The 22,218-nt window shown below is 43.3% G+C and overlaps 1 protein-coding gene across 3 annotated transcripts in view; it reads left to right on the plus strand.

Moving 5' to 3' along the window:
* ZC3H4 (zinc finger CCCH-type containing 4) overlaps positions 1-22,218 on the plus strand; it is a 184,215-nt gene that overhangs the window by 42,838 nt on the left and 119,159 nt on the right. The window contains exon 1 of one of the 3 annotated variants that reach the window (XM_085625633.1): positions 12,436-12,833. The exons of 1 other annotated variant lie outside the window; for it this stretch is intronic. In XM_085625633.1, the coding sequence (XP_085481759.1) occupies positions 12,751-12,833 (83 nt within the window). In that variant the 5' untranslated portion in view covers positions 12,436-12,750. Of the gene's footprint in view, positions 1-12,435; positions 12,834-22,218 lie in introns of those variants that run through there. One more of the 3 variants, XM_085625632.1, reaches the window with a different exon arrangement.

Raw genomic sequence — 22,218 nt, forward strand, 5'->3', positions numbered from 1 at the left:
CAGAACCAGTTGGGCCTTCTCTGGTGTGAGTTCCTGGCAGGAGGTGGAGACGGCATTTGTCAGAGGCAGACCAGGTTCTTTGAGGTACAAGGAAATCGTCTCCCCCTTCCCCCATCGTAGCCCAGGTCTATTCAGCCCTTTCCTGACCTACCTAGACTATCTGGAGCCCCTCCGTCCCCCCAGCCTTCTGTCATCCAAAACCCAGACAGGTAATACACATTCAAGCAGAGGCACACAGGATGACTGAGCAAGAAAATACCCACTTTCTAAAAGTGGTATCTTCAAACGCAGAATGTAAAAATCACCTTCACTAAAAGATGCATCTTTAGATTCTGAGTTCAGGCATACTAAATTTGATTTTCTTACCGAATTCCCTGAGTCAGTTATGTTTATAAGATGTTATAAACAAACCTCCCATTTTGTCCTATGGGGAACTGGTAGCCCTGCAATAGTGGAAAACGAAATTGGCTGTAATTCACTATTAGGACATGCCACACACACCAGGGCATGTCCTACCTTTCACATACACTGCACCCTGCCCACAGGGGTACCTTGGGCCTACCTTAGGGGGGCCTGATATGTAAGAAAAGGGAAGATTGGAGACTGGCCAGTGTGTGCACTGGCCAAGTCGACATGGCAGTTACAAACTGCGCGCAGACTCTGCAATGGCAGGTCTGAGGTACCTTTTCAAGGCTACTCACGTGGGTGGCATAAACAGTGCTGCAGGCCCACGAGTAGCATTTGATTCACAGGCCCTGGCACACTCAGTGCACTTTACTAGGGACTAACAAGTAAATCAAATATCCAATCATGGAAACACCAATCCATAGCACAATTTACACGGAACACCTGCACTTTACCACTGATCAGCAGTGCGAAAAGTGCGCAGAAACGTTACGCCAGCAAACACAGAGTCAAAACCGGGAGGTCAGAAAGCAAAAAAGTCAGGGGAAACACGCCAAAAGATGCCAAGACTAACAAGGAACAACCTAGCACAAGTCAGAAGTACTGGATACCAGTGGTTGACATACCTGAGGTAATTATCAAGAAAAGAAGCAGAACCAAATTAGAAAGACAAGAAACTAGAGAGGACCAGATAGGTGTAGAAAAACACGCTCAGGAAAGGGTGAATAGAGCTACTGAAGACACTGAGCAGGACCAGATAAGGAGAGAAGAACATACTCAGGCAGCGGTGAACCAACACATTCACAGACCTGAGGAGGGACAGAAAGGCCTAGAAGAACTCATTCAGGCTGCTGAAGAACAAATTGCAGTAAGACCTGAACAGGACCAGTTAGGAGAAGAAGTTCATGTGGAAAAAGAACAGTACAAGATAATACCTGAACAGGATCAGATAGAGAAAGAAGAACATGTTCAGTCTAGTAAAGATGCAATAAAGGGAACTGAATAAGGACAGACAGAGAGGGACTCTGAAGACGAAGAAAATCAGGTTGTGCCACAACATAACGAAAATAAAAGAGTTCTTGAAAGAGACAAGGAAAGTGAAAGTGCAATGCAAGCTAAGAAGGTCAGAAAAGGTGATAACTGGCCAGGTGAAGTCAAAAGGTTAAAATATTGTTTAAAAACAATCAGTGAGGAACCTGAACAAGTAAATGAAGTCACTAGTCAGTCTTGACCGTTGACTGTGAAAACTAGTCGAAGAAATCAAAGACTGTGAATCTTGAACAATAAGTTCAAGGGTCCCGAATGGACCTATGTGATTCTTGAAGGACTTGAGAATCTAGATTGAAATGGAGAAAGTGATGAGGAAATAGTTGCAGAACATTTTGACGAAGGAGAAGTGAGACCTCCTTGAAAAATAAAATAAAACAAAAATTCAGAAAGCAAAGTAAATAAAAGAAGAGAAATATTCTTTGACTAAAATGGCTGAAGATAAAGTTACTGGAAGACCAAGACAAAATTGCGTAAAGAAGTGTTGTAGAATTTGTATATGCAGTATTTTGTTAGTGGTCATAGTTTGGCTATTTTTAACAATAGCGATTCCTTACCTTATGATAACAGATAAGAAAAATAACACAGGCACTAATGGAAAGTTGGCTAACATAAAAGGAGATAGGGTAGAATTAGAAGCATCAGATGAGTTAGATTTACATCACACTGTGACAGATAATGACACTACATTAAATGTATTCACAAAGTTGTTTCAATATGTAGATGCTATGGAGATTAGTGATTGTTATGTTTGTATGAAATTACCTGCCTCAATAGCAGAGGGGGGTCACTTACCATCATTTACCATTAACATATGGAATTTCATGCAGTATACTGACAAGTTTATTTTATAGAACTGGAAGACTTCAATATTATTATTCAAACTTAGATCTTGTATTTTCAGAAATACCTATTCAAAAGAATATGAATCCAGTACTTAGTAGTTTAGATTCACAGTTTATGGGAGAGTTATTTTTAACTATGAAAACATTAGATATAGCAAAGGCACATAAAAATAATTTAACATGCTTATTACGTGAAGAAGAGAAGATGTTTTTAAATTTAGTGGAAGAAAGGAGACAGGACTTCCAGAAAAGGGCTTCTGAGCCAAAAACCCATATTCCACCATGGGCTAAAAAGAGGGAATTTATACAGCTGGCAAGACACGTGCTGCGATGTCCCTAGATTTTGAAAAGTCAGGGAAGACCTGCCTCTATAGATTAAAAACAGACTATAAAAATCTATTTATTGGTTCCAGTGAGTGTGAACATAATTTCGTAATTTTTGGAGGTTGGGGACTAAAAGGGGGAACAGATCCAGTTTTTCCTGGTGTTTACTACATGTGTGGAAGTAATGCTTATTATAAGCTGCCTGCACAGTGGTACGGGCGTTGTTACTTCGGAATAGTATTTCCGAAAGCAACCATGTAAAAAGAATCACTGGAAGCAATGAAAACACTAAAGAACTAACACATAGAAAGAGAGCTAGTTTTTCAGAGATAATAGGTGACATATTTGGTGCATTAATACCTTCAGTGGGAGTCATACTAAATTCACTTAGAATCTGTCAATTGTCTACAGTAGTTGAACGTCTATCGACGGATACTGCTGGAGGTTTCTTGATGATTAATATGGAAACGGTTGCAATTAGGTCTATTGTTTTACAAAATCGACTTGCGCTTGATATATTGTTAGCGAGAGAGGGCAGAGTCTGTAAAATGTTGAAAGTGCAACATTTTTGCACGTATATACCGGATAAAAGCACAGAAATTAGGTGATATATCAAGAATATTACAAAATTAGAAGCAGAATTGAAACCACTGGAGGTTGACAGTGTATGGGAAAGACTAACAAAGAGTATTTCTTCAATAGGGACATGGTTTACTAATATAGGGAAAGGCATTATAGGTCAAACAGTAATTCCGTTAGTTGGTGTAACCATGATAGTCTACATAATAATGATATGGTGCAAATGTTGTAGAAAGAGGAGGTATGAAGTAAATGGAAAAGGAATGAAAAGAAAGTATGAAGAGATACAGTTGGAAGAAATGAAAGGAGAATTATATAAGAGAATGAAAAACTTGAAAGCTGAAGATGGGAGTAAAAGTGAAAAGACAGAAAAGGGAATTGAGAAGTGCTAAATGTTGGCATCTCGGTTTGATGGGTATTTTGTGATGGCTTAAAATGCCATCAGAGAGGGGATTGATGGAGCAAGGACTTGTAGAAAAGAGACTTGCTTGAAAGCAATCCTCTCATATAACTCATAACTTCGTATTAACTGTGTATTGTGTAATTAATATGCACTACATTTCAAATATTAGAAAGAGAAGAAGCTTGCTTATGTGTTTTATTAACAAGTAACTAGAGTGAAATTTAAAATGGCTACAAACGCGGGAAACTGTATTGCGCATGTGTCAACTGCATCCACGCAGTATGACGAGCTGTCGCTTGGAGGGAATTTTCTGCACCTGAGCAGATGCTTCTAAAATGGCCGCTTAAAAGCTCACATGCTAAGCATCTGCTTTGCTGAAACTAAATCAAGCTATTTACCAATTGCTAATGCGGGGAGAGCATTTATAAGTAAATGGGATTAGAGTAGAGATAGGTGGTATACAGTGAGATCATTTTATTTTGAAATTAACATGCTTCTTTTTGACTTTCTTATTAGTTCGTATTCGGGCCTTTTGTAAGAAACCGAAGTCTATATCTCACGTGACCTCTACACATGCGCAGTACAAGTGAGCCAGAAGCCGCGATGTAATCCTTGAACGCCATCCAAGGACGAGAACAGTAACATACCCTGGGAACCAGTATGATGTCCTGTGAAAAGGAAGAAAATGATATGAGGTGTATACTTTGTGTTTGATAAAGATGTGAATGCGGGTGGGAATAAAGAAATATGAATAAAAATTAAGGGGTGGGATCATTGAACAAAGAAGTCCGCTCGACCTCAGATCTGGGGAACTGGGTTCGAGTCTTGGTAATGACGCTGAACATCCTGTGATTCTGGGCAAATCACTTAATCTCCCCGTGCCTAACAAAAAGATTAATGTGTGTCCTCATGTAACGTAACTGGTGCTATGTAAGGCGCTCTGATTGGATTCGGGTCAAGTTCACGCTACATAAAACTCTGCACAAAAAAAGTCAAAGAATAATTGAGAAAGTAGGCATGGTGTGATGATCATCCCCCCTTGCCTGTTCAATCAGTTAGAAGTTTCATGATATTGAAACATTAATGGGTGGTACATGAGCATAGAAGGGTATAATTGAGGTAGCTTTAATTAGTTAATAGCAAGAGCAGAGCTTTAGACCGGGATACTGCCCGAGCGAACCAGAGACGGAGATTTGCTGAATGCTGCAGAGCTCGGGATGCTGTGAAGAAGAATATTGCAATACATCACTTTAGACTAGATTATAATAGAAGAAGATTGCGGAAGAATCTCGAGGAGGAAGATCGTGTCAGAGAGGGGTGCGACACCAGCGTTGGTGCTAGAGAGGTCATCTATCCTGTCCTGAGTCCTGTCCTGAAGCCTGTGTCGCCAAATCTTGCCCGGGGGACCTTTCCCAGCTCCTTGGCCAGGGGTTGGTTTTCACACCATCCTAGGTAACTATAATTTCATGAAAGTGCAGATGTACGTTTCTCTCTATCCTCTCCTTACTTAGCACCGCTATTGCAAATTATGTTTTGTTTGAATAATTGACTAATTGAATCTTACTTCCTTTGGGTAACGGAGACTGTACTGTACTTTGAATTGTTTAACATGAATTTAATTTAGATAAAGCCTTAAAAACGTTCCAGAGTCTGTGGTTATTCTCATTACAAAGAAAATTGATTTATGTAATTTCACCATCAACTAGTTCAACTAATGGCCCATTGATCAGAGGAAAGAACTTTTTGATCAGTGAAAGGTTGGTTAGGTATGACAGGTAACTAATCTTGCAATAAGAAACAACATAAAAATTAACCGCCAGCAGTTTAACTAGTCAGTGTGAGTATATGTGTTTATGGGCCCAGGTGAGTATATGGTGTTGGATTATCTGTGGCTAGTTCACCGATGCATCACTACTACGCCACCATTCCATTTTTTAGCCATAAATGTACTGAGAGCATGGTTTTCCTAATCTCAGTATATTTTCAGACGCACTGGCCTCCAAAATTTACTTGGTGCCTGCTACATAGTGCTGATCCACTATTGATGTCTTGTCAGGCTAAGCAAGTGTCTCACAGCCCCCTGCAAACTTCCTTCTAATGTGTCTTCATTGCCATGAAAGGCTTTGCCACATTTGTTTTACAGAGATTTCATTTCGAGAGTTTTCTATTAGTTTCAAGATATCTTTAGAGCTTCTCATTCTTCAAAATATTGTCATTTCTGATATTTAGCTCCTTCAATGCATTTCATTCCATGGTTTTAAAGGAGAGAAAGTGACACTCCCAGTGTCACACATATAGCAGATGAATGTAACTCATAAGTACATTGAAATGTTACACATAAGCAATTGCAAAACTTGGCAGCTATGACTTGCAGCAATTTTAAGATTTTAGAGTCTCTCGCTGCTAAAATGGGTGTAATTGCTGATACTTATATGTTTCCCTCGTCTTCATTGCCCGATTTTGCTCGCGAGAAAGTGTCACTCATAGTCGTAGAATGTCACTCATAATTTCCCAAAAATTATGAAAATGTCACACATAAGCAATCTGAAACTTTGGTAGCAATGTACTTCACAAGTCAATACTGTGCCCGGATAAAACGGAGAGATGCTTATTTACAAGCCTATTACGCCTCAAGTAGGTTACTTTTGGCCAAGTTAAAAGTGACGTACTGGTGGCGCAAGGCCCTTGTGGTGTTGCGGTCTAGTCCGCGGCTCGCACGACGTGCGTCGTCACCGGACTTCCGGCGGCGGCCATCTTGGATTCGGCACTAGCGCGCCGATTCAAAAGGGGATCGGAGCTCCGTACCGGCGCTCCTGCTGATGATTGTATTTTGTAATAAATACCCCTCAACTCCACCACCACGACTCCTATCTTCTGTGGGGGGTACCACCAGTGTGTAAGGGGCACAACGTTACAATGGCGACGAGGAGGTGAAACGGCCCTGCGCTGCCTCCAGGGTGAGTGCCACGCGGTGAGCACGCTGTCTACACCCACGGTCACCACCCCAAACCGGCAGGAGCGCGGCAGTGTCACGGAGAGCGGCAGAGGGCGCTCATCAGGACAGAAGGGTCCCAACCGAGCCTGGTTCAGGACAGCGGCAGCCCGGCGGTAAGGGACAGCGCCAGGGAGAGTGCACGTGGCCAGGCAACTCCACGCACCGTGGCGGGGGTCACAGGAAGACACGCGGGAAGCGGAAAATCCGACCAAGACGACGACCCAGGCGAAGGGAGCTCCGACGGCACCAGTGCGTCGAGAAGTTCGAGCCCAAGGACGCGGCGGACGGAGGCGGGGAGTAAGATGAGTGCCACATCGACCGGGTTGCCGAACCCAGTACCCTTCCTAACGAAGGCGGGGATTCCGGAGATGCCGTGGGAGGACTGGAAGCGGTATTTCTTGAATTACCTGTTCGCTTTAGAGGAGGAAGGCGGCGCAGTGTTCTCGAGCACGCGCAGGAAGAGGATACTCTTACACCATTTGGGCCCAGCAGGTCAGAGAGTGTACGACGATCTGGTGAAGGTAGTGCGGCCCACAGACGACGACGATGTGTTTCAGCACGCGATCGATGATATGGATGCCCACTACCGCCCGACCGTGTGTGTAGCTGTCGACAGGTACAACTTCTACCACAGAGCGCAACATAAAGGGGAAACGATCGACCAGTATGTGGCGGCGTTACAGAAGCTGGCCCTAACATGCAAATTTGGGACCTTCCAGGAAGAGTTGATCAGGGACCAAATAGTAATGCATGCGGCGAACACGTCCATCCAAGACAAGCTGTGGGCCAATGGCGACGAACCCCTCAAGACAGTGGTGGCCATGGTAAAGAAAGCCGAATTGTCCAAGAGGTGTGCAGAGGTGGCGAAGAAAGACCGTCTCCCGGAACAAGCGGTGTGCAGGATAGAGGAACGGAAGAACCGCGAGGGCCAAGCGGCGGCGGAACAACACAACACGCGACCATACAGGAAGTCCACGACCAAGGGCGCGAAACAGCAAGTACAGGGACAGGGGAGCACCAACACGTGCTACAGATGCGGCAGCAATAGACACGCCGCCAACGACAAAGGGTGCCCAGCGTTCCGGGCCAAATGCACGTACTGTGGCCTGATGGGCCATTACGAAAGGGTATGCCGAAGGAAAGCGCCGAGGCAGCAAGTGAAGTACGTGGCACAGGAGACGGGCAAGGAGGAAGAAGCGGAAAGCCAGGAGGACGAAGAGGAGATCCTGATGATAGAGGATCAGATATTGGGGATTGACGGGGCAGTCGACAAGAAACCCAGATGCGACATGAACATCGGGGGAGTGAGAGTCACAATGGTCGCAGACTCGGGTTCCCCCTACACGATCATAAGAAGGAAGATATGGGAGGAGGACTTCGAACCGGTTACAACACACCAACTGCGTCCCACGGACATCCATCCCGTGACATTCACCGGGGAACCCATACCGATGGTCGGGTATTGCCCCCTAACCTTCGAGTTCAAGGGTAGAACGTGCGAAGGGAAACTATACGTGGCAGAAAAAGGGCCATCAGTATTAGGATGGAGGGATCAAGGGAAGCTTGGGATAAAATTGAACCCGGGAGGTCGTGTTCAAGTGCTCATGATGGAGGAAGACACTGGAGTGGGAGCAAGGCAGTGGAAGGAGGAGTTTCCCGAAGTCTTCAGAGATGATATAGGGAAGTTAACCAAATTTACACACCGAATAAACCTGAAGGAAGGAGCCCGACCGGTGTCACACAAAGTGCGGAACATTCCCTTCCGCACCAGAGAGGCAGTACAAGAGGAACTGCGGAGGTTGGAGGACAACGGGATCATTGAAGCCATCGACAATGCGGAATGGTTGGCCCCCTTAGTTGTGGCACAGAAGCCGAACGGGAAGGTCAGGTTGTGTGTGGACCTCAGGGAGCTCAACAAAAACATCGTTGTGGACAAGTTCCCTCTTCCCCGCATCAACGAGATGCTGGCCAAGACCAAAGGCGCCAAGTGGTTCTCCACGGTAGACTTAACGTCCGCATACCACCAGATCGCACTCCACAAATCATGCAACCATCTCACATCGTTCATAACGCCGTTTGGGTGCTACAAATTCTTACGGATGCCGTTCGGGCTGGCCTCTGCTGCAGCAGTGTTCCAAAAATTGATGTACCGCCTGTTCAACAAGATGGAGGGAATCCAGTACTTCCAGGACGACATCTTAGTGATGGGAGCCTCCAGGGAAGAACATGACCGGAAGCTGGCGGACGTACTGGCAGTACTCAAGCATAATGGTCTCACAGCCCAGTGGGACAAGTGCAGGTTCGGAATGGAGAGTGTCACGTACCTGGGGCATGAAATCAGCCAGGACGGCATAAAACCCAAAGCGTCAAACGTGGCGGCCATCAGGAACGCACCCACACCATCAAACAAGGAGGAGGTACGGACGTTCTTAGGGATGGCTGAATTCTACAGCAAGTTCGTATCCCACTTCGCGTCAAAGACACACCACCTGAGGTCGATCTTGAAGGACAAGACGGCGTTTGCATGGAAGGAAGAACAACAGCAGGAATTCGAGAGGATGAAAGAGGAAATATGCGGTGCGGTGCTCATTCAAGGATTCGACCCAACAGCTCCCACGATCCTGACCACAGACGCGAGCGACCAAGGCCTAGGCGCAGTACTAACTCAACAGTCAGCACAAGAAGCGGCAGCCACGATCAGCTTCGCATCCCGCACGTTGGATGACAATGAACGCAAATTCAGAGTGATTGAAAAAGAGATGCTGGCCGTGGTGTGGGCGGTGGAGAGGTTCCGACAGTTCCTGTGGGGAGGAAGATTCCTGTTGCGAACAGATCACAAACCGCTGGTAAAAGTCCTCACGTCCAACGGCCATGAGCACGCAACACCGAGGATCGCAAAAATGACGCTACGACTCCTCGACTACGTGTACGACGTGGAGTACATACCAGGCACCAGGAACAGAGTAGCAGACTACCTAAGCAGGGCAGCAGCGAAGGAATCTGCAGAGACACAAGACACAGAAAAGTGGGCAGAGTATGCGGTGGCGTTCATGGGCGATCACGAGAAAGCCATCAGCAGGCAAGAGTGGGAAGAAGAGTATGAGGCTGACGAGAAGGTGAAGGCCGTCAAAACGTATGTGACGCAAGGGTGGCCGGAGAAGAGGCTACTCGGAGAAGAACTCAAGCAGTACTGGGAAATCAGAGAAGAACTGTCGTTGGGAGACGACCCAGGTTTCCTGTTCCGGGGCAACAAGGTAGTTCCTCCGCAGGCGCTGAGACCTAGAGTGGTGGCCTTGGCCCACGAAGGGCATTTGGGAATCGTGAAAACGAAGGGCAGAGTGAAGGAGGACTACTGGTGGCCAGGATTGGACCTCGCGGTGGAACGACACGTCAGGGCGTGCGAACAGTGCAGCAATGCAGACAAGACACAAAGGATGCTGCGTCCACCACTGGGACGTTTTGAGTGTCCGGAAAATCCGTGGGAAGAAATCTCAATAGACGTCCTAGGCCCCATACAGGACGCCAGTGGCAACCAGAAGTACCTCACCGTAGTCGTGGACAGGTACTCGAAGTGGCCAGAAATCCATGTGGATGAGAACGCGGAGACAGACACCATCTTAGGATTCCTTACGGACATATTTATCAGGGAAGGAATCCCCAAGGGAATCCTAAGCGACAACGGCCCGCAGTTCACGTCGACCAAATGGGAGGCCTTCATGGACAGAAATGGGATAACGGTCATACGCACCCCCGTCTACCACCCCGCGGGGAATGGAGCAGTGGAGAGATTCAATAGAGTAATAATGGGGTCGGTGCAAGCAGCAATCGGACAAGGGGCAAGCTGGGAGAAGGAACTTAAGCGTTTGCTATGGGCTTACAGGATAACTCCCTCTTCCACAGGCTACAGCCCGTTCCGAATACTGAGAGGAAGAGAACCGTTCACCCGAGACAACGTGGCATGGAAGAGGCTCACCGTGCAGAGCCATTGGTCACCGGCGGTGGTGCGCAAGAACTTGGAGAAGGCGCAAGCCGTGTACACTAACTACTATGACCAAAGGCACAACACCAAGGAAGTCGCACTGGAAAAAGGAGAGTGGGTTAGGGTGAAGCTCCCAACACCCGGGAGAAAGGGGGACAGCAAATTCACGCCCCCATTCCAAGTAGTGGAACCCTACTCCACATCGGCCTTACTGAGCGACGGGAAGATATGGGCCCAAGATCGTATGGCAAGATGTACCAGGGCCGAGGAGACAGAGCACAGAACGGAACTGAACAACATGGACAAAACCAGGTCCACACCGGCGACAAAGGGAGATAGGAGAAGACTGGAAGAAGAAGCGGGAGGCTCTCCTCAAGAGGCCTGGAGTCCAAGAGGAGGGGGAGTTGAGACACCAGGACTTAGAGACCAAGAGACAGCGATAGAGACAGAGTTGGGTGGTCCTGAACTCGATGAAGCGAGTGGAGCAGCATCCCCGAGTGGGGGGGGGGCACCACTCCAACCGCGAGCACAGGAGGTAGGAGAACACGCTGCGGGAGGAGAATAATGCTGCCACGAAGATTCGAAGAGTTCAGCCTGGACCACAAGTAAGACTGTGCACGTGCGTAGGGGAACATGGAACGTTGTGTTTATAAAGGAGGGAGATGTGGTGTTGCGGTCTAGTCCGCGGCTCGCACGACGTGCGACGTCACCGGACTTCCGGCGGCGGCCATCTTGGATTCGGCACTAGCACGCCGATTCAAAAGGGGATCGGAGCTCCGTACCGGCGCTCCTGCTGATGATTGTATTTTGTAATAAATACCCCTCAACTCCACCACCACGACTCCTATCTTCTGTGGGGGGTACCACCAGTGTGTAAGGGGCACAACGTTACAGCCCTTGCTTGTAAATAAGCTCCACAAGTCTCCTGGGACTCCATTACCCACCAGTTATTTTACCATTAAAATTCCCCAAAAAATGCTGTGCACACAAAGATCTCTACTGCAGGTGCGTTAACAGTGGTATTTTAAATACAGCCTATACACGACCAATTAAGTAACGTTTAACAGATTAACCTAACTTTATTCAAATCCCCAAAACGGTTTTTAAATCAACATAAATTGTTACGCTTTGAAATGAGGAAAACAACTGAAACCTGCCCAAAGTCAGCATTCGTAAGTGTATTTCACAGAGTACTTGTTGATAACAAGGAAAATCAATTTCTTGCAACATTTAGCAGAAAAACGTCCAATTGCAATAAAGTAATCTATGATGCTTTTAATCTTCAACCAATGGGAACAAGGAAACAAATGTCCTGGGGATTTCAGTAATATTCCCCGCCAATCGAAAATATCGTTGTACGTGCAAATTAGGATTAACGAATCAAAACGTAGCAGTGCAACTGTATGACACACCGGAGCCAATGAAAACGTGCCGCGGGTTCATACACACCAAGCACATCTTGTAAAAGTTATTAGTCAGTGTCACTGATTGGTTAAAAACAGTTAGTGACAAAAACTCTTCCTTGTGATTGGCGACTGTCAGAAAGGATTGGGTCGGGCTTCCACTCCTTACACGGGAAAGGTGAACATACGGTCATTATGTAACTGAGTGCCGAGCCGCCATTTTGTGCTTTCTTAGGTACACAAGCCCTGCCCTCCTCATTTCCCCCCTCCCAGCTAGAGCGACGCACAAGTCCGATGGGACGTCATCACGCACAGCACGCAAGAGCCGTATTTGGCCCAAGTCGGACCTATCCGGGAAAGAGGCAGAAAAGCACCTCCTCTCCCCGCCTCTCGATAATGACCCCTTTGTGACATCACCGTGCGATGACCACCTCCCTCTATCTCGGCGCTGCCGCCATTTTATGTGAATTATTTACTGCGGATGGGACACTTCGGAGTTAGTCTCGCTTCTCTCCCGAATATTCCCTTTCTTTTAAGATAAAAATACCCAAAGCTAACCACAATAGACCCAATTGAGCCCAATCCGTGCGCCAGCCCAACACCAAAGACTGCCTTAAAGTTTCACCCTCTGCATAAAAACAAGTGATCTAAAAGCAACAACCAGAACGTCTTTTACAGTGAACCCCTTTAAAAAAAATACGATAATCAAGTCGTGTTTTTGTGCAGCTCGCCCCTCACTTGTGGAGAGTATTTCTAAATGTGAGGAAAAAATGGATGTGGAAAGCACGAATGTCAGTCCATCTTCCCCAACATCAAACCATGAACACAACAACAACCTCCTCACTGACGAAAGGTCGAGTAACGTGACAAATCTATCTCTTCCTTTTCTTTTCCTTTTTATTTCATTTGATTTGCTATATTTTTTTGGTAACCGATACTTTGGAACCTTTTCGAAGTCTTTCATTTATTTTCAATAGCGGACGAAAGGTAAAGAAAAGAAAATGGCGGGGTGCGGGAGGTGGGCGCGCTGCGTCTTAAACGCGAAATTCGTGTTGTAAAAGGGGAAAATATGAATATTTTTGTGAGCGAAAATAGTTTTTGTTTCCTCGACGAGAAAAAAACAAAATGTATGAGTATACTGTAAAGCAGCGAACCACTTTGAAGTATTTTGCATGCACGTAATCAATTTTTTTGAATCCCGTAAATTGGTGAAAGTTTAAACACTTGGTTTTGTCCCGGTCGCTACATTTATTAATAAAAACTGAGGAAAATGGCGAGTTTACCAACAACGACCAATTGAATCCTCATAGTTCATTTCAATTATTTTGTTCCGTAACCTGTTAATTTATAATGTAAACCATGACGCATTTACATTTCCTTTTTATTTTATTGTTAACATCGTACATATTATATTATCAGAAAAGTATTAACTGGCGGTCCGTTTAGAAAACACGTCAGCTCGCCCCTCCCCAAATATGTATATATTTTAAATTGGTAATTCATTATGTAAAATCGTTTTTTACACTTAACGAAAGATTTTCCTATAGGCTTTTGTTAGAGGGGGACTTTTCCGTTATTCATCATTTATATCGTTTTAAAACGATCGCGGTCCAACCTTTAATAGCGTGGAAATACAAGGTTATATAACCTCATATGACCTTTTCACTGGAGCGCTTGTAATAAAACATATAAGCCAAAAGACAGTGTATGCTCATACATAAGCATGCCCAGTAGCTGTCTGGGGGCCTTCTAACGTGAGGGATTTGTAATATTTTAAATAGTCGTATCCTGTTGGTACGTGTAAAAGAGGAGGTTTATTGACAAACTAAAAAAAAGTAATATCAACAGAGAATCCCTAGTGTCAATACATGTATAATACATGTGTTTGGATGGATATCTGTGTAGCGCTAAAACTCCAAACAGTAAACTTGATGAAAAGTTTCAACTCGCAGTTGAGACTTGGTCTCTAATCTTTTAACAGTCTCCATTCATATCGAAATGTTGTTTTAGGAATGGTTTGAAAACCTACGACCTAAGTGAATTAGTATTGTCTCAAAATACTTTGGCACATTTATTATCAAAGCTGGCTATGATGCACATGTATCCTCAATGTAACCTGACATTAAACTAAACTTTAAAGTGCGATATACTTCGGAAACATGGCCTCTTTAGTGGGGATCGCTTTGAAAATATACAATTAACACCCTCCAGAAATGAAATCCTGCCCTGCAGGGAATAGCATTTGCCAATCTGACCCTCACTTCAAGTTTATTTACAGAAATCCTATGTTATATTTCATACTGTACGATAATTTACTTGTTTTTCCCCCGAAAGCCTTAATATATGAATAGAAGAGTACCACATCACCTACTCGTTTAACTAAGCTCTGTCAATTGATAACAATCTTTATACATTTAATGTGTAATAAATCACAGTACTTTGTTTTGATTATACCTTCTAAATATGTCCTATAAAACTAAAAGTTGGGCCTATCCTTTAAAAGAACAACACTTTTATTAGTAGTGTTGGTTAAAGCTTAAAATTAAACTTCACCTCACTCCAGTGATGCAGATCATTCTGTTGTATCCTTAAGTACCTATATGCGCCATTTTGTAGTGTTCCGTGATACATTTTTTGATTTTATGATAATTTAAAGCCCCGTTGTTTTCAAAACACATATGCACCATTTGTTTTAAGAAAGCAATGGAGTTGGTGAAGCAGTTGGCCCCATTGTCCTTCTGGATAGGAGAGTAGAGGAGAGAGAAGTAAGCCAGTTTAGTAAACTTTTTATCAAATTAGTTGGTGCATTTTTCCAGAATAAGATACTTCAGTGCACCATATAGCTCTATTGCCTGCAACAATGCTCACTGTGTATAGAATATGTAATTGGGGCAGAAGGTGATGTACACTATTACTACACTTGTGTGAATGTATTAAAGGCTATAACTTGCTTGCAGACCGTTTCCATTACACATCTTTTACCAAAGTTCACTACCCTTTAGTTTCCCCAAAAGCAACATCTTGATTTAAGCCCTTACTGTGAATGTTAAACTGCTCTCCCACATAGCTGGGTGAGGAATATTAAGAATGTTCTCTAGGGTAAACATCTTATTAGAGCAGATCATGTATTTCCATCAAAACAATCCCTGTGTATCAGCCGTTATAAAACACTGTTATTGTTGATCCCACAACTGTATATCGTATGCTAGACACTTTACAAGATGACATAATTTTATATTTGTCCTTTAAGCAATTACATATTTCCTAGGTATGACTGAAAGTCCATTTTTGTTTGCTTTATTACAATGGATCATTTAATTAGTCCGTCATTTTATTAAGTGTAATCACTTTGGGATTAATTAATAGTAACGCTTGCAAGCAGCCCTTATGGATAAATTAATGCTATCGAGGGCTGTCAATGTTTACCACTGCCTAGATATTTTTGACTGTGAAAAGTTGCAAATTAAAGATCCATCTTTATTGTCTGCACATAGACATCCTAGAAAATCATGCACGACTAGAAAAGGCTTGTAAATGCGTCCCCCCTCATTATTTTCTCTAATTCTAAATTCAATTGCTGCTCCTTTGTTGTTGCCAGATTTGTACTGATGCAGTGGTCCACTACTTATATTTCTTAACTATTCACTCGGACATCAGACTGGAAAGCAGTTTTTGTACTGTGTTGTACTTTATTTGAAGTTTTCTGTTTTTTTATAGAAACATAATTATGTGACATTGGAAGTTTTTGTTTTATTTAATTTGTAAATGTAAACAATCAAGCATCATCGATATGCATACATTTGTCAATGTATCTATTTTGATCAGAAACATTTCCTGCCTAATGCCATTAATGTTGTGCTTGGTATGATTAACAGTCTCCTATTCATTGGTAATCTGGAATAAATTTAAATAATCCACAAAGACTACATTAGCATGTGTAAAATGAAAGTCTTTGGCAAAATGTTCTTATTGGGATCAAGGGATGTGTCCCCTCACCTCTTTAGAGATACTCGTAAATGGGAGAATAGTAATTGGAAAAGCATAGAAAAAATGGTACATTGTTCTCATTTTAAGCCAGTGTGTATTTGCACTTATTTATTCACTGTACTCATTTTTGATAAATGTTCATAACGCTACAGTGTAAAGATAATTCTGCAGCATATATTCATCATTAGTCTGTCTGGCATGGACACGTCTTGATCATATTCCTGAGTGACGTTTTAAGACAAATTATGGTTCTCTTTAGCTTGGAGGTGTCTCTTTACGGTTGGGCATACTTTCTCCATTCATCTTGCCCTCCCCAAATTGTCACTTATCATTATTTTCAACTGTAAAGATCCTTCATTGGTAAAGACTGAAAGTACTCTCCACCCAGTTCAGTGCCCCATCCTTCTTCAAACTTTGTTATGCTCCGAGTCTTTAAGGTTATGAAAAGGATATATCTTATCTTTTTGGTGCCCACTGATGGGGCATCTAGAGCCTTATTTGATGCTGTTAAAAGATAAGTGATGCGTTTTAGGTAAGTGGTTGGCATTTTTTTTTTTATCTTAGCACCTCCGTTATCTCGTTTCTGTTGGATGAGATTAGAATTCATTATCTGAAGTCCAGTCTCTTGAAGTACAGATTTTCTAGTGATAAGATGAGCCTTTTCAGGTTTTTGCATTTCAGAAATGGTTCCAGTTCCAGGGTCATGGGCATGGCGCCTTGAATTATGCGGCAGGAAAGTGCCAAATTATGCGGCAGCGTTGAGCAACTTGTGCAGCAAGACCAGGCAAATAATGCGGCATAAGACGGCACATTTTGTAAAAGTATTACTTATTTCTTTCATAATTTTTGAACACTGGAAGACTCTGGGCATTGGTTTCACCTCATTAGTACCAGTTTACTATCCACTTATAGCAATAAACAACAGAAAGGTGTACAGTCCAGCTTAGCAAAGAGCCCTCGACTGCACTTCAACATGTTTCATCACATTTTAAGTAACTTTTGAACCGTTTAAGCTAGAAACATATATATTTAAAAAAATCTTCGATTATGTGGCAAATCTGTAATTATGCGAAAATCGCAGTGGCCACACAATCGCATAATACCAGTGGCCCTGATCAGGAGTTTCAGGTGGTTACGTCAAAACAGTGTCACATTTAAGCCCAATGAGGATTCCCATGATCTCAAGAAAACATACTAGAAATCCTTTTTGATAGTTTGAACTTAGTAAAGGTGCAATATCTGATGAATGCAAACGAAGTCCACTCACAGAAAACCCCATAGCAATGAGGTTTGCTTCCAGAAAGACAAAGCGCGAATCCAGCTTTGGCGTGGATAGCAGCCTGATTTGATTATAGCATATAAAGGCCCTAGGGCCAACGTAAACTATGCCCACTGACTGGGGCCATTGCAGAGATCTGCACACAACAGCGACACAATTTCCATTTAACCCTGGGGGCTGTACATACAGCTATTTTACAGGTGTTACAGTTGGCACTGTGGACATCTGACCTATAGGAAGCTTATAGTGATCGAAATGGAAATTTACCAAAACGCTTACTGCCCTACTCTGATGTTTCCTTGAGAGGAAGTGCAGAATGTTTTAAGCCTTAGTTGCCTAAAACATTGTTTTTATAGTGTTTCTATCTTATATGGAATACATGATTACTTTTACTGCATGTTCTGTAGATTACAGCTGCATCGTTTTATCTGAAAAACGAGTTAAGGTTTCACAAGTGAGCTGCAGTGGTGGTTTCTGCTTACTACTGAAGAAAATAATGGACTCTGCCTTTGCCCTATAGAGTTGTAAACATTTGTGACATAAGTGCTATTCAAACAACTGAGTAGCTATGCATGCAGTCAAATATTCAGCCAGGTAGCTTTATATATTATGGGTGTTAGAGTTGCGTCTCATTTCATATTCCTATATAATATGGATTACAGTAATCTCGGACTACTTAAAAAGGAGTGTGGACAACAGAAACCTCTGTAATGTCTCACAAGTCAAACGGCCGTTTTGCACGCAAAATGTTTCTAATATTCCACAGGGTAGTTCTGTAGGTTTTTCTCGGAGACACATGTGTGGCTCATACTATCTGCCCAACCGAACAAAGTCAGTTAATCCATACTACCACACACGTCTACTCGGGCTTCATAGCTTGCCTTCCTAAGTGGCACTTCTTAAAAATGGGAGGCTGGCGCAATGCCCAGAAGGTTCTGCACTTACAGAACAAACCTGTCTCTTGGCACCTGGCTGGCTCCAAGGTTGTCGTTTTTATTTTGGCGAAATAGCAAAGCATTCTTACCCTCATGATGTTTTGTAGCTCCATTTGCTGTATTTCCATGATCACTTTATGGACTAGGGAATATAGTGATTTCCTCCTATTGATTTTACCTATCTTTTGCATAATCTAACACACGTGTAGAGGGATGTCATGTTGTAATAAAGCACTAAAAATAAACACGAACGCAAGTGTGAGTTCCTCTACAAGATTTTCAGTGAGGCAAATACGGAATGGGACACATCATTAGTATCGTTTAGGAAATGAACCTTACTAGCCCATAAATCAATTTCTAGCTATTCTTTGCCTCCACCTTCTGATCTGTTACCTGCTAAATTCCTATTGAGTTATTTCGTTCTGTTGCAGGCTATTACATGTTTTGTGACTATAGATGCTTGTATAGTAGAACGCTATCTAAGTGTTGTCATTAATTAATTGAATAGTCAGTTGGGACTTCTGGTTCACATAAAGGCAAAATCGTCTGACTAGGTTTTAGATCATTTATCTCTATATAGGCCTTCTTCTTAAAAGCAGTCTTTAGTAGCCAACCAGTCAAGTGGGAGAACACCTGCCACGCCCCCACATCTAAAAAAGATTAGGAGTCACTAGCATAATGTGTTATGTGAGATGAAAAACAGCAACTTAACATGGATAATGGTTGTTTCCCATCATACATTTGGAGAGTCTTTTTGTGACCATGTCATCTCTGAATCAAATGTAGATGTTTCAAGGCTAAGCACACATCTGGTATCCTACTTTCAGGATAAAGGTCGATAAGCTTGAATAGTTATGACTGGGCCAAAGTGACCACAAAGCAAGCACAGCAAACACAACAAGATGACGGACGGAGTGCTGAAATTTTTCAACCACTAACAAATCTGGGTTTAATCCATGTTCTTTTGCTCACTATGCCCCCCAGTTAAGACCCAGCCATATACAAACCAGTTTTGACCCTGTTCCTCATGGGAACAGTCCAGCCCGAACTGCCAGGCCAGGTCCTCCCTGGACCATAAACAAGCATCCTGGGACCGGTTTCGTGGTATAACCCCTCCTCAGCCAGGCTAGCTTGAACAGTGAGCACGGGACCCAATTCTGGGCATATCTTTGGCCGCTTAGGGAGAACATAGCAAACTCAACAGAATAATGGACGGAGTGCTGAAACATTTCAACCACTCACCCCCCAGTCACAGATCTTGTTTTAGTCCATTGTTCTTTTGCTGACTATGCCACCCCAGTTTGGACTCAGCCATATGTAAATCAGTCTTGACCCTGTTCCTCATGGGAACAGTCCAGCCTGAACTGCCGCAGCACAAAGCAAGCACAGCAGATTTCAAACTCAGTGTTGTGTTTTATCTTTCAGCAGCGTCTGGGTACCCTAAGGTATGTGCCTCTTGTGGTACCTCCAGCTTCTTCACTTCTCCTGTAGATTCAATCAGATAAAGAGGCAGTCTTATCTGCTGCTTTCAGGAATCATGATTATCTTAGAGTCTTTCAGCAGACTCATTTACATTCAAATGCAATTTGCCTGTGCTGGCTGACTGTGATAGATATAAGTGACCACAGTGAAGGTTCGGCACTGCTACCAGATCGTCCATTCTTCCAAAACACCAGAATAGTTCCTTATGTGATTCATTACCGTTCAGTACTTATCTCGGCAGTACCCATATTTTCCCTAGATCCGGTTAGGCAGCCAACACCTTAACAGTGATTCTTGGAAATGTTATCTTTCCTGTGGGCGTAGAGGTAGCAAGTTTATTTCCTTTGTCCATTAGTGTGACCTAAATGTCCAAGTTTGGGGAAAGACCACTCTGTCCACTCCCACATCATCTGCGTTATTAGATTACACTGTATGGCTCTTGCCACAGGCTATTTGCAGAGGAACATTCAAAGCATGGATCATTCTCTCCAGGAATGGAAACTCATACATGTTAACATTTTAGAAGAGGAAAGCAGGAGAAGAAAAAATAATAATAGGGAGAATGTATTTCTCCTTTGACTTTTAGTGACAGAGAGGCCTTAATCAGGTCTATTGTCATGTATGGGACTTGCAAGTGTGCTGTTGAAAAGTCAGATATCAGAAAAGCACAAATGCATTCGTTTTCTTACCTGTCAGAAGCACGGAGATAGCACTATAGCATGCAGAGAGAGCGTTAGGAAAATGTTGTCCACTGACCTGTGGGAGCAGGTTACTGGCATTGCATACTCCGAGTCACAGAAGACCAATCCCTGTCGGCAAAAGCCAATCGAATCAGATTTGTGCATGCACGAATCAGGAGGTGGGACACTAGCCTTGAAATCAGTAGTCCCCCACCTGAATCGGGAGGGTTGGCATGTATGGAAACTGGGCCTCCGAAATGAAGAAAAAAGGCAAGTAGATTCCTGCAAGTCTTCATAGGGTAATCAAATAATTAATTCTCTTTGAGGGATATATAATACCAGGCTTATTATTCCCCTACTCCCCCTCCTTTACCATCAACATGAAATTCCCAGCCATTTTAGTACTAACAGATGGGAAATGCTGCATCCCCCCAGTCAATTGGAGTAGGCATATTCCTTCACCCCTATTTGAAAGGGGTAGAGCGTTCAAGAGCTGATTGTGCATTGGGGTACTTCCAAACACTCCCTTTTAAACCAGTCTCTGTTACTGTTAAAGCATACCTTTTCACAGAGAGTTTTAGGAAAGTCTAAAGAAGGTATAAAGGGTCTTGTGTAATCCACAGATCTACTGGGCGCACACGCTACCCCTTTGGATGTCAGTGAAGGGGAGCTGAAATGGCCATGGGTAGGAGTGAACGCAAGTAAGCCTATTGAGACATATGCAAAATTAGGTTTAGGAATTTAATAGTGAGTTTTTTTTATCTGATTGTCAGTGGTGGAGCAGTTTGACACCAATTTCTGTTCGACTGTGTCCTGAACACGAGTTTTCCAGAAACAGTCCGGCATTTTTTAAATTTAAACACGTCTGGCCACTTGCCCTGTGGAGAGAAGGACTTCTTCTTAGTTTTTCAGTATGGTGTCCCTCGATGTAGTTTCACTCTCAATGCCATAAAGAGCAGAAGGAAGGTAAAATGCAACACCATGCCTGTCTGTATTAGCCAGACACGTGATCAGATAGATATGTCACTTGTGGTTACAGTAAAGACATCTTATATATACTGTTAGAATCAAAATGGCTGCTTACCTTCCCTCACCTCAAGTCTGACCTCCAAAGAAGTATTTAAGGATATTTAGTTCTTGCACTATGCTCTATCAATATTACATGCTACTGCCTGTACTCCGGAAACAGAGAAGTAAAGTTATGGCTCTATTTTTGATGTCTAGGCCCCTCCAGAAGTCCTGTTGACACACAAAGTACTACTTATCTGTAATATGTAAAGGTAGAATACAAATGCCAGTCAAACTGGGTACATAGATATTTGCCCTAAGAAACTCATTAACTATGTTTAATAGTTCATGATCATTAACTATGTTTAATAGTTTTAATTTGTAATAAAGCAAGAGTCCTTTCATAGTATATATTATGCTTACATAAAACGTGGTATAATACCATCATCTGGATGGTTTGGAACCTGAAATCCCCATGTTGCAGTTGAGAATTTGCCATGTTGTAAATGTTGTTGAATGCCTAGCCCTTGACGGAGGGCAGAGATATGAATGAGGGTAGCTCCCAGTGGCCCATGTTCATAAGTCTTAGGACCAAGCCAGGAGATTCTCCAGGGCACAAGTCATTACTCACAAGTATCTGCTCCAGTCTTCCACATACATGCAGGTAGCATCTATTCATTATTGCACTTTGCCATGCCTGCACTGTGGATGTGCATCAGTGAGTGCATCCTTTCTTGAATCCCTGTTGACTCATCTTGTACTTGTAGAAGTATTTATGTCCTTTTCAATTTCTTTTTAGTGTGTTCATCCAGAACATCCAGAAGGTGTTTGATGTTGAGCGAGGTGCAAAAATCAGAACTTACTTTT

Source organism: Triturus cristatus, chromosome 9 (genome assembly GCF_964204655.1).
Source record: "Triturus cristatus chromosome 9, aTriCri1.1, whole genome shotgun sequence".
Lineage (NCBI taxonomy): Eukaryota > Metazoa > Chordata > Amphibia > Caudata > Salamandridae > Triturus > Triturus cristatus.